We start from the raw sequence: 13,680 nt of genomic DNA, 5'->3' as shown, positions 1-13,680 counted from the left end.
CATTCCAACCAGCCCCCCCAAGAGATATTCCCAGTATGTTTTTTTTTTTAAAATAATACAAATCCTAATCTCACATGCAAATTTAAACATACAGCAACACTGAAGATGGGCTTTTTAGTCTGTTTGCATGTAGGAATGGCTGGGCAAGAAGATGCTGTAGCCAATCCCTGTTTTAGACTCATGTATAACCCTGCGTTTACGGATAAAAGGAGGATTCCCTGTGGAAAATTGGTTTCTGGTATCAAATCACAGAATTGTAAATACACAAAAAAGATGACTACAGTTTCTGGTGGATTCAAGTATGCAGAGGCCTAGAGGAGGTCAAGAGGATTCATTCCAAATCAAGATCCTGGAATGTTCCCAGGTCTCTTCTTGCTCTTAAGATTTACTTCCAGGAAGACCAACCTGACTCTGGAACATTCAGTCCTGGAGAAATACGGGAACGTTCCAGGAAGGGGATCACTCTGGTTTGCATGCAGCGACTACAAGCTATGCATCCCAAACCGTTTCTATCTGTGCAAAACAAGCGGGGTGTTTTTTGCTCATCTATCGGGAGAGCCAGGAAGCCTTGTTTGTAGGTGGTGCCAGAAAGTGGCTTATCAATCGATACCGCCAAAAACGAAAGGAGGGGAGGGGAGCTCTGCACCAGGGAATTTAAATAGCTTTATTTACCCCTTGGATTTCTTGGCGTCCATGCTTTTCTCTATGAGCAGCACGCTAGCTTTCTTAGTTTTCCGATTTACCTTTTTCACCTGCCAGAAGACAAGCAGAATATCTGAGCTGCTCCAAGTGCCACACAGTTTGCAATCAATGAATCCGTTCCAAAGGACAAGTGTGCAGGCCGGATGGACTTGCCACATCTCTGCAGCTGACCCCTTTGCAGACGGAGGGCAGGACATTATGGGCAAGATCATCGCCATGTGAGCACAATTAGCGAAAAGGAGACAAACCCTTCTACTGTTGTTCCTTTGATTTTTTATCCCAGCTTCCTACCTCAAGGGTGCTCCAGGCCTGTGTTTCTCAACCCGAACAACTTTAAGATGTGCAGACTTCAACTCCCAGAATTCCCCAGCCAGCATGAATTCTGGGAGTTGAAGTCTACACATTTTATGGCTGGCTGGGGAAATTCTGGCCAATTCCCTGCCCTGTGGACATTTGTATGATCAGCTTCCCATCTAGGAAAGGGAAGATGCAATAAAGTTGTGGCTATTACGTGGTCGCTAGGAGTTGGAAATGACTTGATGGCACATAATCAATCAATCAATTACAGGACTGAGAAAACAACTCCTGGGGAAAGATCTGATCAAAGTAATGTTTTTAAATATAACCAGGAACATCTACTGAGAATTCTACAGCCGGGAAGCTGATAATACGATCCGTCCAGTGAAGCAGATATCGCCAAAGAATTCCATAGTGTTCTATTCCAAACTACAGAATGATTGAATTACTGTCCACATTTTAGCATAATGCACATTTAGACAATTTGATTGAGCAGAGATTTCTATCAAGAAGACCGGATACACACCCAGGTGGGAACGCGTGCATATGTCATATTTAGTAAAATAAATGAACTTTTGTACGACGTTAAAGACCTGGATGTTCCCCTGAGCATTTGGGCCAGGAAATTAGACCAGCCCAATTAGCAGCTTTGTCTTGACCATTTTTTGCTGATTGAAAATGGAATGATTTTTAGATTCTGGGTGTATGTTTTACCATAAAGATGTGGGAAGTTTATTTTATAAATTCTGGGGACGGGGGTGTTTATTTTTCACCCTCTGTGCACTGCCTAGAGCCACTGCTGCAAGATGGGCAGTGGTATAAATAATTTAAATATGTAAATAAATAATTAAAACTCTTACCACAGCTGGCCAGTAGGGATATCTCAGGAGCTTGCACCAAACCATCATCCCCACTTCAAAAGAACAAGGCTCTAGGGTACACAGAATTTGGAGGAAAGATTAAAACTGGAATCATGCTCTTGCGGAGAATTCTGGGTAAAACTTCTACTGTGCTGTTGTTTGGCCTTATGTCACAGAATTGTATAGAGAGCCCAATCTTCTCTTGCCACCCTCCCTTGTTTCCTCAATGTGTCTTCCACCTTTATCCTTCCTAGTAGGGCAATGTTTTCCAACCTTGGTAACTTCCAGGTGTGTGCACTTCAATTCCCAGAATTCTCATCAATGGCCACACTGGAACTCTGGGATTTGAAGCCCACACATCTGGAAACTGCCAAAATGGGGAAACATTACATTAGGGGAAGGTGGCAATGCTAGATCAGCCTTTCTTATCCTTTTACCCTGGAGGAACCCTTGAAATAATGTTCAGGACTCAAGGAACCCTTGCATAAACATTATTAGATCTATAGCTAGTGTTGTGCACACCACCAAATTAAATAAATATTTTTTTTTCTATGACAATCTAGCAATCTCTTGTGGAATCCTAGGGTTCCATGAAACTCCAGTTGAAAAAGGCCATGCTAGAGTAACAAGGCAATGCCTTTGGATGAAACTATCTTCAACCCCATGTCCCTTCAAGCTTTTTTGGGATTCCTCAGAATGTGTATAGGTAGTCTTCATTTAGCAACTGCCTCATTTAGCAACTATTCGCAGTTATGGCAGTGATGAAACTTTGTGACCAATCCTCACATTTACAACCATCACAAGTCTGTACAGCAAAGGAAAGCTGCAGTAAGATCATAAGCACAGTCATGCTTTCACTTAGCAACAGCTTCACTTAATGACCAGGTTGCTGGTCCCCACTGTGGTCACTAAATGAGGACTACCTATACATATTCTGGGGAATCCCAAAAAAGCTTGAGCAGACATGAGGTTGAAAAGAGGTGGGCTGCACTGAGAGCTAAGCATCCATATGAAGATTTCAGTAAGGTGGGCTTATGATAAGTATGTTCATCTGTCTCTGCCCATTCTCACTTTGAGGCAAAGACTAAATGGGAAAAAATGTGTGCACTGTCTACACGTGACACATTATTGTGAGTTTTAATTTTTAAAACAAATTTGGTGCCTTCAAGTCAGTCTTGACTCCTGGCAACTGGACAAGTCCATGCTGTTTTCTTGGCGAGATTTTCAGAAGCGGCTTGCCATTGCCTAATTCTTCAGGCTGAGAGAGAGGGGGGTTGGTCCAAAGACCCCAGCTGGCTTGGTGCCTAAGGCAAGACTAGAACTCACAGTCTCCCAGTTTCTAGCCTGGTGCCTTAACCACTACACCAGACTGGCTCTTGGGTTTCAAAATAGGCTGTGTTTACAGCAGTTCCCAAAAGAGTTGCAGTTCCAGCCCTATACATCTGTAGGATGCTAATTTGGGGGATGGTGATCTTAAATAGCCCAGGGGTTACTATCCAAGGAACTGCCTGCTCCATAAGACCTGCCCAGGCAGAAATCCTGCTTATTCTACCATCGCTGCAAGTGACTGAAAGGGGTGTCCACAAGGAGGTAAAATGAGCCACAATGGCAACTGTGCCCCAGTGATCAAAGCGACCCCCCTTTTTTACATATGCTGTAACATCCTTGCAGCTGAGCAAGTGAGCAGAAGAGACAGGGCCTTCTTGGAGTGGCCCCAAGCCTTGGTCAACTATCTTTGTGGAGATCTGGCCCCCTCAAATCCAAGACACTGTAATTCCTACCGGGCATTATAGGGTTTAGTTCAGCCATTGCTTATTTTTAAGGGAAACTACACTGATTTGGGCATACGATATTTTGAAGAAAACAGCAGGGGGAAAGTATTAATTACCTTGATGCAAGAGGATGCTGGGTAATTCCTCCTCTTCCTCTTCATCCTTTGAATCTGGGCTTAAACTGACTTTTCTTACAGGACTCAGCTGCAGTGAAAGATCAGATGCCTGATCTGCTAATGAAGGAACACCATGCTGATTTCAGTGTTACACATAAAGTACTGAAATTTGCACTGACAAATCTCAACAATAGGCCAGGAGATGCAACACAATGAGGGAATAATCTAGTTTTACCTTTTAAATCAGACATTTCATATCCACCTGGGCTTTGCTCTAGTTGCCCCCACAACATACAGGGAGAATCTTGGGCAGAGAAAACTCTTTTTCAAAGCCACCCCAATGTTGGGATTGAGATAAGATGGCGCAAACATCCAGGCAAAAGGGATTTTTTTTTGGCATGCTGCCTCCACCTGCCCCCCGCAATACTTTTCCTGGGGATTTGAAGTATACCATATGTATTTGTGTACAAGCCCATCAGCCAACCCTTGAAATGTTTGTATGTTTTAATTTTCACAATTGGCTTATTTCAAACCAAAAGATACTCCATGATACAGATAGTCCTTGGTTAATTACCACTCATTCAGCAACCGCTCGAAATTACAACAGCACTGAATGAGTGGTGGTTATGACTGGTCCTTGAAGTTCTGGCCGTCCCATCACCCCCCTAGTCACATGATTGCGATTCAGGTGCTTGGCAACCAGCTTGCGCTTACGACAGTTGCAACGTCCCCTGGTCACATGATCGCCATTTGTGACCTTCCCTGCCGGCTTCCCACAACCAAAGTCAACAGGGAAGCCGGCAGGGAAGTTCACAAGTCGCTCAGGTAAGTCTCCCCCACCCATGCACCCTCCCTGAGCCTCACTGCACTTGTGCTGCACCTCTCCAGCCAGTCGCACCCCCTCTCTCACCTGGCAGCAGCCACCCCAAGCCCTACTGTGTCGCACCTCCCGGGCCACCCATGCACCCCCTCGCTCCTTCTGTTGCTTACCTACCTGCCAGCCTGCTTCTGAGCCGCCTGGGACTTGCAACTTCCTGCCGGCTTTCCCACTGACTTCGTTGTTGGAAGCTGGCAGGAAGCTGCAAGGACGTCCTCACTTAATGACCCACGATCCTCGCTTAATGATGGCAACAGGGACTGCAGGGATTGCGTCACTAAGCAATGCAGTCATGTGACGTCACACTTACGACCATGTCGCTTAGCAATGGAAATTCTGGTCCCAGTTGCAGTTGTAACTACTTATAGACTATATTAAGATAACTTTTTGTTCCTGTTTGAATATTTGAATTTCTTACATCATGCAAACTCTATACTTGTTTGTGCAGAGGAAGCTAGTAAAACTGTAAGCTATGAAAGACAGATGGAGGATTGTTGTGGTTAATGAGGACAGAGAGATAACGTTTGTAGAAATGTTGACGCCTTGGAAAAACAGATCTTTTCTGGTTTTTTGTGGGAGGGGGAAGGAAATTTGGGGAAAAAATTAAAATACAAGTAGTCCTCGCTTAACGACCACAATTGAGACCAGAATTTCTGTCACTAAGTGATGCGGTCATAAAGCAAGATGTCACCTGACTGCATCGTTTAGCAACCACAATCCTGGCACTCCCGGTTGCCATTATTAACCAAGAATCACAGGTCGTGAGTACCCACCCCAATCCAAGCCATTCCAGGCTTGGTCCCTCCCAACCCTGAGCCTTACTAAAGTAAAGGACTGCCTCCATCTCCCCCCACCCACCTATCTTCCCCTCCATCCCTGCTCTTCTGGCCACCCTGCCTTGCAGGGCAGCAAGCAGCCCCAGAACTGCACAGCTCTGGGGTTGCTTGCCATGTCCCGGGAAGCCACAGCTGCCCCAGCCCAGTCCCAGCTGCAGTTGCCCTGACCACACTGCATTCTGAGACCCCTGCTGCCCTGTGCTCCACCCCCCCCAGCTGACCTTCGTCGTCTTCTTGCTCCAAAAAGTCCCTTTGCGAAAAGCTCCTGGGTGGGGATGGGATGGGCTTTTGCTTCACGTTGCAAAAAAACAACAACAACCAGACAAACCCCAAAAGCCAAGTCCAGTCGTGCCAGAGGACTAAGGCTGGCCCAATTTACCCAGCAGCTGAACGCAGGACCAAACTACCCACCTTCCCAAGGAGGAGGACTGGCCTACCACAGAAAACAGAAGGGAGAGGCTCAAAGGGGGCCACAAGGGCCTGGTCTACCCACATATCACAGCCACAGAACCAAGGTTCCCATGCACGGGCTAGTCTACTCACAAGGGAAGAAGGAAAAAAAAAAAAAAGAGGAGAGGCCGGGAAGAGGAGGCTGGTCTACACTGCCCAGACTCACTTGGTGTAAGATGGGCAGCTATATAAATGTGATGTACAAAAATAAAAAAATAAATAAGATAAAAAAATAAAATAGAATAAAAAAATAGAATAAAATAGAATAAAATAGAATAAAATAAAATAAAATAAGAGGGGCTGCCCAGCCCAGCCCCACCCAGGAGCTTTTTGCAAAGGGGCTTTTTGAAGCAAGAAGATGGTGAAGATCACCTGGGGCAGCAGAGTGCAAGACAGCAGGGGGCCAAGTGGGGGGAGATAGGCGGGTGGAGGGAGTTGAAGTGCGCCTGGAGTCGTAAGTGCGGGTAGGCAGCCAAGCACCCGAATTTTGATCACGTGACTGCAGGGGCGCTGCAACAGCCATAACTTTGGGCACCGGTCATAAGTTACTTTTTTCATTGCATTGGTAACTTTGGACAGTTGCTGAACAAATGGTCATTAAGCGAGGACTACCTGTATATGCTATATTCATTTTGATACCATTCTTTGCTCTATTGTTTTAAAAGCATCATTACAATATGTGTAATTTAGTTTACTCAGATATCACTGGGTTTGGCAGGTTTATTAAATGTAAACGTATACTTTAGCCATATAATAACTACATTTATTAACTGAATTTACGTTAAAACAATGAATTGTTGTTACAAATGGAGTTATAAGCTGGGGAAGTCTAAGAAATCTAGGATATCTTCGTTTGCCAACTTGACAAATTGGAAAAAAATGAAAGCTGAAAAACCATCAACAGAATACAGGTGGTCCTCGCTTAATGACCACAACAGGGACTGGGGAATTTGTTGTTAAGTAGGGTGTTGTTAAGTGAATCGCACCTGATTTTACAACCTTTTCTGCAGCTGTCTTAAACGAATCACTGCAGCCATTAAGTGAATCACGCACTTGTTACAGAAATCACACAGTTCCCCATTGATTTTGCTTGCCGGAAGCCAGCTGGGAAGCTCGCAAATGGTGATCACGTGACCCCAGGACACTGCAACCGTCATAAGTACGAGCTGGTTGCCAAGCGCCCAGACTGCGATCACGTGACTGTGGGGATGCTACGACATTTCTAAGTGTGAGGACCGGTTGTAAGTCCCTTTGTTCAGCACTGTTGTAACTTCAAATCGTCATTAAACAAATGGTTGTTAAGTGGGGACTAACTGTAATAAAACAAAGACATTGGCCTCAGAGTCAACCACATGTTCATGTTTTTAAGAAAAGCAGCTGAGGAAAAGGGAAGTCTTTCTAATCTTTCAGAAAAAAAGCAAAACAAGGCAAACTATAATAAACCTCCCCCCATTTTCCCCTCCCTAAGCATACAGAACTGTGCCAAACGTTTAGGCAGCTGTGAAAAAATGCTGTAAAGTAAGAATGCTTTCAAATATGTATATAGTAATTGTTTATCAATTTACAAAATGCAAAGTGAGCGAACAGAAGAGAAATCCAAATCAAATCAATATTTGGTGTGACTACCCTTTGCCTTCAAAACAGCACCAATTCTTACACTTGCACACTTTGTACACTTGCACAAAGTCAGGGATCTTGTAGGATTAGAGCCAGGTGTATGATTAACCAATTACACCAAGCAGGTGCTAATGATCATCAATTTCATATGTAGGTTGAAACACAGTCGTTAACCGAAACAGAAACAGCTGTGCAGGAGGCTTACAACTGGGTGAGGAACAGCCAAACTCTGCTACTAAGGTGAGGCTGTGGAAGACAGTTTCATGTCATACACCATGGCAAGACTGAGCATAGCAACAAGACACAAGGTAGTTATACTGCATCAGCAAGGTTTCTCCCAGGCAAAAATTTCAAAGCAGACTGGGGTTTCAAAATGTGCCGTTCAAGCTCCTTTGGAGAAGCACAAAGAAACGGGCAATGTTGAGGACCACAGATGCAGTGGTCAGCCAAGGAAACCTAATGGAGCAGATGGAAGACCATATCGCTTACTTCCCTTCATCATCGGAAGATGTCCAGCAGTGCCATCAGCACAGAACTGGCGGAAACCAGCGGGACCCAGGTACACCCATCTACTGTCCGGAGAACTCTGGCCAGAAGTGGTCTTCGTGGAAGAATTGCGGCCAGAAAGCCATACCTCCGATGTGGAAACAAGGCTCAGCGACTCAACTACGCATGAAGACATAGGAACTGGGGTGCAGAAAAATGGCAGCAGGCGCTCTGGACTGATGAGTCAAAATTTGAAATCTTTGGCTGTAACAGGAGGCAGTTTGTTTGCCGAAGGGCTGGAGAGCGGTACAATAATGAGTGTCTGCAGGCAACAGTGAAGCATGGTGGAGGTTCCTTGCACGTTTGGGGCTAGATTTCTGCAAATGGAGTTGGAGATTTGGTCAGGATCCATGGTGTCCTCGATGCTGAGAAATACAGGCAGATACTTATCCATCATGCCATACCATCAGGGAGGCGTGTGATTGGCTCCAAATTTATTCTGCAGCAGGACAACCACTCCAAACATACAGCCAATGTCGTTAAGAACTATCTTCAGCGTCAAGAAGAACAAGGAGTCCTGGAAGTGATGGTTTGGCCCCCACAGAGCCCTGATCTCAACATCATTGAGTCTGTCTGGGATTACACGAAGAGACAGAAGGATTTCAGGCAGCCTACATCCACAGGAGATCTGTGGTTAGTTCTCCAAGATGTTTGGAACGACCCACCTCCCGAGTTCCTTCAAAAACTGCGTGCAAGTGTACCTAATTGATAGGTACTTTCAATAATTGATGCTGTTTTGAAGGCAAAGGATGGTCACACCAAATATTGATTCGATTTGGATTTCTCTTCTGTTCACTCATTTTGCATTTTGTAAATTGATAAACATAAACAATTACAATATATATTTTTGAAAGCATTCTTACTTTACAGCATTTTTTCACACCTGCCTAAAACTCTTGCACAGTACTGTCTCTTTCTCTAAACTAGGACTATGAACATCCAGGTTCAAGTCCCCGCTCAGCCATTAAGTCAGTCACTCTCTCTCAGCCAACCCGCCTCACAGGGTTGTTGTTGTTGTTCTTGCAGGGATAGGATGCAGCCAGCTCCCCTTAGAGCCCACTGTGAGCCTTCAGATGGCAGGATATAAACTTAAAACAAAAATTGGATGAAGCCCAGCAGCGTTCAGCCATTGCACCAAGCCAGGCTGGGTTTCAATTGTGCTTTGAAAAATAAGCCACAAGGACTCGCTTCGTGCATCAGACCAAGCCATGGCTCGGAAGCCCCGAGGCCTGCAAGTTCACACTGCGTGCCATGCCAAAGCCACGCAAGCTCACTGTGCTTGAAGGGGCACAACCCCAGCCCCACCTGCTAGTCTCCCCAAAATTCAGAATTCCCCCCAGCATGTCCTTTGCATGTGGACACCATCCTACCTTCGTCAACTGCAACATCTGGAAGCCAGCACCGCCCTCCTCCATCTCCAGCCCTGTCTGGGCTGGGCTCTCCTTTCTGTCCCCAAGGGGCACTGTCCCGAGAAGTCTCCCTGTGCTCTCTGCAGCTCCTGCACCGAGACCTTTTCAGGGAAGGCCCCCGAGCTGCCGGGGTTTGCTTTGGGCAAGCAGCTCCCAAACGTGGGGAGCGCCTGGTGCCGCTGGAGGTCTTCTGGCATTTCCTCGGTGGTGGCGCCTCTCGCTTGGCCGGGAGAGCATCTGCTGGCTGGGATGAAAAGCCTTCAACAGAGGAGTCCAGCAAGTTCCTCCGCAGCCCCAGAGCAGCCCCAGCTCTTCCCTTTGCTGGCGGGACCCTGGAGCAGCGCTTGTGAGAAGCAGAGGTCGGAGTGCTGGTTCTCGCCGGCCGGGTCAAAGGTGCCTCCTCACCAGATGGCCCTCCAACCTGCCGGTGCCTCTTGGAAGCCCGGAGAGACCTCCGGTTGGGTTGGGATGGTGCTGCAAGTCTTCCGGAGATGTTTGACTTTAGGGCTTTTGAAACCCCGCGGCCTTCCCAGGCCAGCCCCTTGTCACTTAGGTCTCCCGATGCAGACGAGGGAGGTTTGTGGGTAGATGGGCTGTTGGTTCCGGACCCCAAAGGTCCCGACAATGCGGCTGGAGAACCTGGAGGGACCCAGCCTGCCTTCTCCATCCTCTCTGTCCCACGGGGGCTCCTTTGGGGAGAAAGCCGTTGCTGGGGGGCTGAAGATTCCTCTTGCTGTCCTTTCCCGGTGGATGCCTCCCCACTCCTTTGCCTAAAAGGTTCAAGACCTCCGGGGGCTTCCCGTTTCTTCAAGATCTCCAGCACTTCCCGTAAGGCCCGCCGATAAGTCAGCTCTTCCACCACCTTGTTGGCTTCCTTGCTCAGACCTGGGAAGGGAATCACTGGTGATCAGTGGGTGGCAACTGTGCTCAGGCTGTGACAGAGGAAGGAGTCGGTCAGAAGAAACCCTGACCTTCTGTCCATGTCTGGGGTGACCAGCCATGGTTGACTCCTCTACTCCTAGAGGGCTTTGGCTAGTGGCTAAAGAACTAGTAGCCAAAAAATGCACCCCACCCCCCAATTTCTTAAGTCTGATGGCTTGGAACTGTCACAATTGCCTTGAAATTCATTTTGGATAAAGAAAATGCTTTGAATAATGTGATATATATGTATGTATGTCTGTGTATCTATCATCTACCTACCTACCTCTGTATGTTTATTTACATCCAGGATAATTTACAGACAGCTTCCTCTTGTACTGAGCTGCCCCATCCTTGCAAGGCTCTTCCTTGTCGTTACCAAATGGGAAACAGAGAGCAATTAGGGGGACGAGGGGAAAGGCTTATACCTAATCTGTGGAACTCCCTGCCTCTGGAGAGTACATCAACGTCCACTTGCTTGGTTTTTCTCCCACTGGTTAAACCTCCTTCTTTAGGAAAGCGTAAAAGCTCGCAGCGCTTGCAGAGGCATATTTGAGGAAACATGTTCCCTGCTGTATTGTCCCAACCTTATTGACTAATCTTTTTTGTCACCATTTTGAATCTTGTTTCCCTTTTAAATTAATTCTGCACTGGCTTCCACCCTGTCTGGTGCATACACACTAGTAGGGCTCTGTGTGTATGTATAAATACAGCTACAAGATTTGATAATGATGTATCTATCAACCCCTTGAAAGCATTCAGAAGACCAAATCTACTGTCCCATTGATTTATAAACGAAGGCACTCCATATGGCAGTGGTTCTTAAACTGGGAATAATTATGCGGTGGGCTACACTATCGAGGTGGTGATGGGTAGGGGACGATATGGTGGGAGCTGGAGGGTGGGCCATCTGCGGGGAAGATGCCTCCGGTGTGTGTTACCGGTGGCGTGTTCCGGCCCTCCTGGCTCATTCCCAGAGCCTGGTCAGCAGGTTCGTAGGGGCCCTGGCCTTCGGCTGCTGCTGCTTAATGCCAGATTGGTTAACAACAAGGCCCCCCTCATATGTGACTTGATCACCGAGGAGGGGGCAGACCTGGCATGCATTACTGAGACCTGGCTGGGGCCTGAGGGGGGGGTGCCCCTCTTGGAGATGTGCCCAGCTGGGTTCTCGGTGTGGCACCAGCTGAGATGCCAGGGCAGGGGAGGAGGGGTGGCTGTTGTGATCCGGGAATCTCTAGTGGCCTTCAGGGGTGTTGCTCCACAAGTTTCTGGCTGTGAGACACTGTTCATTAGGTTGGGCGCCCATGAACAGTTGGGAGTTCTGCTATTGTACCAGCCTCCCTGCTGCCTGGCAGCCTCCCTGCCTGAGCTGCTGGAGGCCATCTCGGGGCTGGTGGTGGAGTTCCCCAGGCTTATGGTTCTGGGGGACTTCAACCTACCGTCCCTGGGGCGGTCCTCGGAGGCAGCTCGAGAGTTCATGGCTACCATGGCAGCCATGGGCCTGTCTCAAATTGTGCGGGACCCAACCCGAGACAGTGCCCACATGCCGGATTTGGGTTTCTTGTCGGAGCAATGGCAAAGTGATCTGAGGGGAGATCTACAGCTTTCCCCATTGTCTTGGTCAGATCACATCCTGGTGACCCTGAGTTTCTCCTATACCACCTCCTCTGCAGGGAGGCAGGACCCATGAGATTGGTCCACCCCCGGCGCCTGATGAACCCATCAGGGTTTCAGAGGGAGCTGGGGGATATTCCCACGGATCTGCTGCACGGTCCAGCGGAAGCCTTGGCTGCTGCCTGGAATAGGGAGGCGGCCGGGGCCTTGGACAGGATTGCGCCTATGCGACCTCTCTTGCTACATCGGCCCCGACACTCCCCGTGGTTTACAGAGGAGTTGAGAGTGCTGAAGAGGGTTAAGAGACGTCTAGAGCGCTGCTGGAGGAAAACAAAGACCGAATCTGACTGAACACAGGGTAGAGCCGCTATCAAGGCCTACCTTGTGGCAATAAGAGCGGCGTAGCGGTACTACTTCTCCGCCCTTATTGCATCAGCAGAATGCCGCTCGGCGGCCCTGCTTAGGATCACTAGGTCCCTCCTTGGTAAAGGGGATGTGGAGGTTCATTTGCAGGGCCGTGCAGAGGAATTTTCAGAGCATCTGCAGGACAAAGTCGCTCAGATTCGTTCCAAGTTAGACTCCGAGCGTGGGGCAGGGTCTGGGGAGATACCGGGGGACTCTTCTTATCCAGTTATCTGGGAACGGTTTGATCCTGTTGCTCCTGAGGAAGTGGACAGGATCCTGGGGACTGTGAAGGCCACCACTTGCCATCTTGACCCATGCCCCTCCTGGCTGGTGAAAGCAGCTTGGGAGGTGACATGTGGTTGGATCCAGGCAATGGTTACTACATCCTTGCAGGAGGGAGTGTTTCCAGCTGCTTTTAAGGAGGCATTGGTGCACCCCCTCCTCAAGAAACCCTCCCTGGATCCTACTGTGCTGGACAATTTTCGTCCAGTCTCCCACCTCCCCTTTTTGGGGGTTGAGAAAGCGGTGGCATCACAGCTCCAAAGGGTTCTGGAGGAAACGGATTATCTGGATCCCTTCCAGTCAGGTTTCAGGCCTGGATATGGAACAGAAACAGCATCGGTCGCACTTATGGATGACCTCTGGCGGGAGCAGGATGGTGGAAGTGCGACCATCCTTGATCTCTCAGCAGCTTTCGATACCATCGACCACAGTATCCTGTTGGGATGGCTCAGGGAATTGGGGGTGGGCAGCACGGTCTTGTGCTGGTTCACCTCCTTTCTCCAGGCCGATCCCAATCGGTGGTGATAGGGAGCGAGAGGTCCCATCCTTGGCCCCTCCTTTGTGGGGTGCCGCAGGGCTTGGTTCTCTCTCTGCTCCTTTTCAACATCTACATGAAACCGCTGGGCGAGATCATCCGTCATCATGGGGTGAGCTATCATCAGTATGCTGATGATACGCAGCTATACATCTCCATCCCTGGTGAAGTAAGTGATGCCATGGCCACCCTTTCGCGGTGCCTGGAGGCTGTAAGGGTCTGGATGGGGAACAACAGGCTTTGGCTGAACCCTGGTAAGACGGAGTGGCTGTGAGTTAATGGCTCCTCTGTATCCGGGACTTTGTCATCTTTGGTGCTGGATAGGGTGGCACTGCCCCAGACAGACCCAGTGCATAAACTGGGGGTCCTCCTGAACTCACAGCTTGTGATGGAATGGAATTATGAAGGCCAAGCTCAGGGAGATAAACATTTTCTTAGCTCACC

The 13,680-nt window shown here is 48.3% G+C and overlaps 1 protein-coding gene across 6 annotated transcripts in view; it reads right to left on the bottom strand.

The window, feature by feature from the left end:
- PWWP3A (PWWP domain containing 3A, DNA repair factor) overlaps positions 1 to 13,680 on the bottom strand; it is a 34,044-nt gene that overhangs the window by 7,133 nt on the left and 13,231 nt on the right. For 4 of the 6 annotated variants that reach the window (XM_088149393.1, XM_088149396.1, XM_088149391.1 and 1 more), the window contains 4 exons: positions 9,444 to 10,367; positions 3,748 to 3,864; positions 1,860 to 1,930; positions 673 to 875 (listed from right to left, as the gene is read on the bottom strand). In XM_088149393.1, coding sequence (XP_088005519.1) covers positions 673 to 875; positions 1,860 to 1,930; positions 3,748 to 3,864; positions 9,444 to 10,367 — 1,315 coding nt within the window. The remainder of the gene's footprint in view (positions 1 to 672; positions 876 to 1,859; positions 1,931 to 3,747; positions 3,865 to 9,443; positions 10,368 to 13,680) is intronic. The other 2 variants (XM_088149395.1, XM_088149394.1) reach the window with 2 other exon arrangements.

This window comes from Python bivittatus, unplaced genomic scaffold (genome assembly GCF_059951505.1).
Source record: "Python bivittatus isolate LINGU-HERP-01145 unplaced genomic scaffold, Pbiv_v1 ctg000580_np1212, whole genome shotgun sequence".
Taxonomy (NCBI): domain Eukaryota; kingdom Metazoa; phylum Chordata; class Lepidosauria; order Squamata; family Pythonidae; genus Python; species Python bivittatus.
This window is presented reverse-complemented; position numbering and strand designations above follow the sequence as displayed.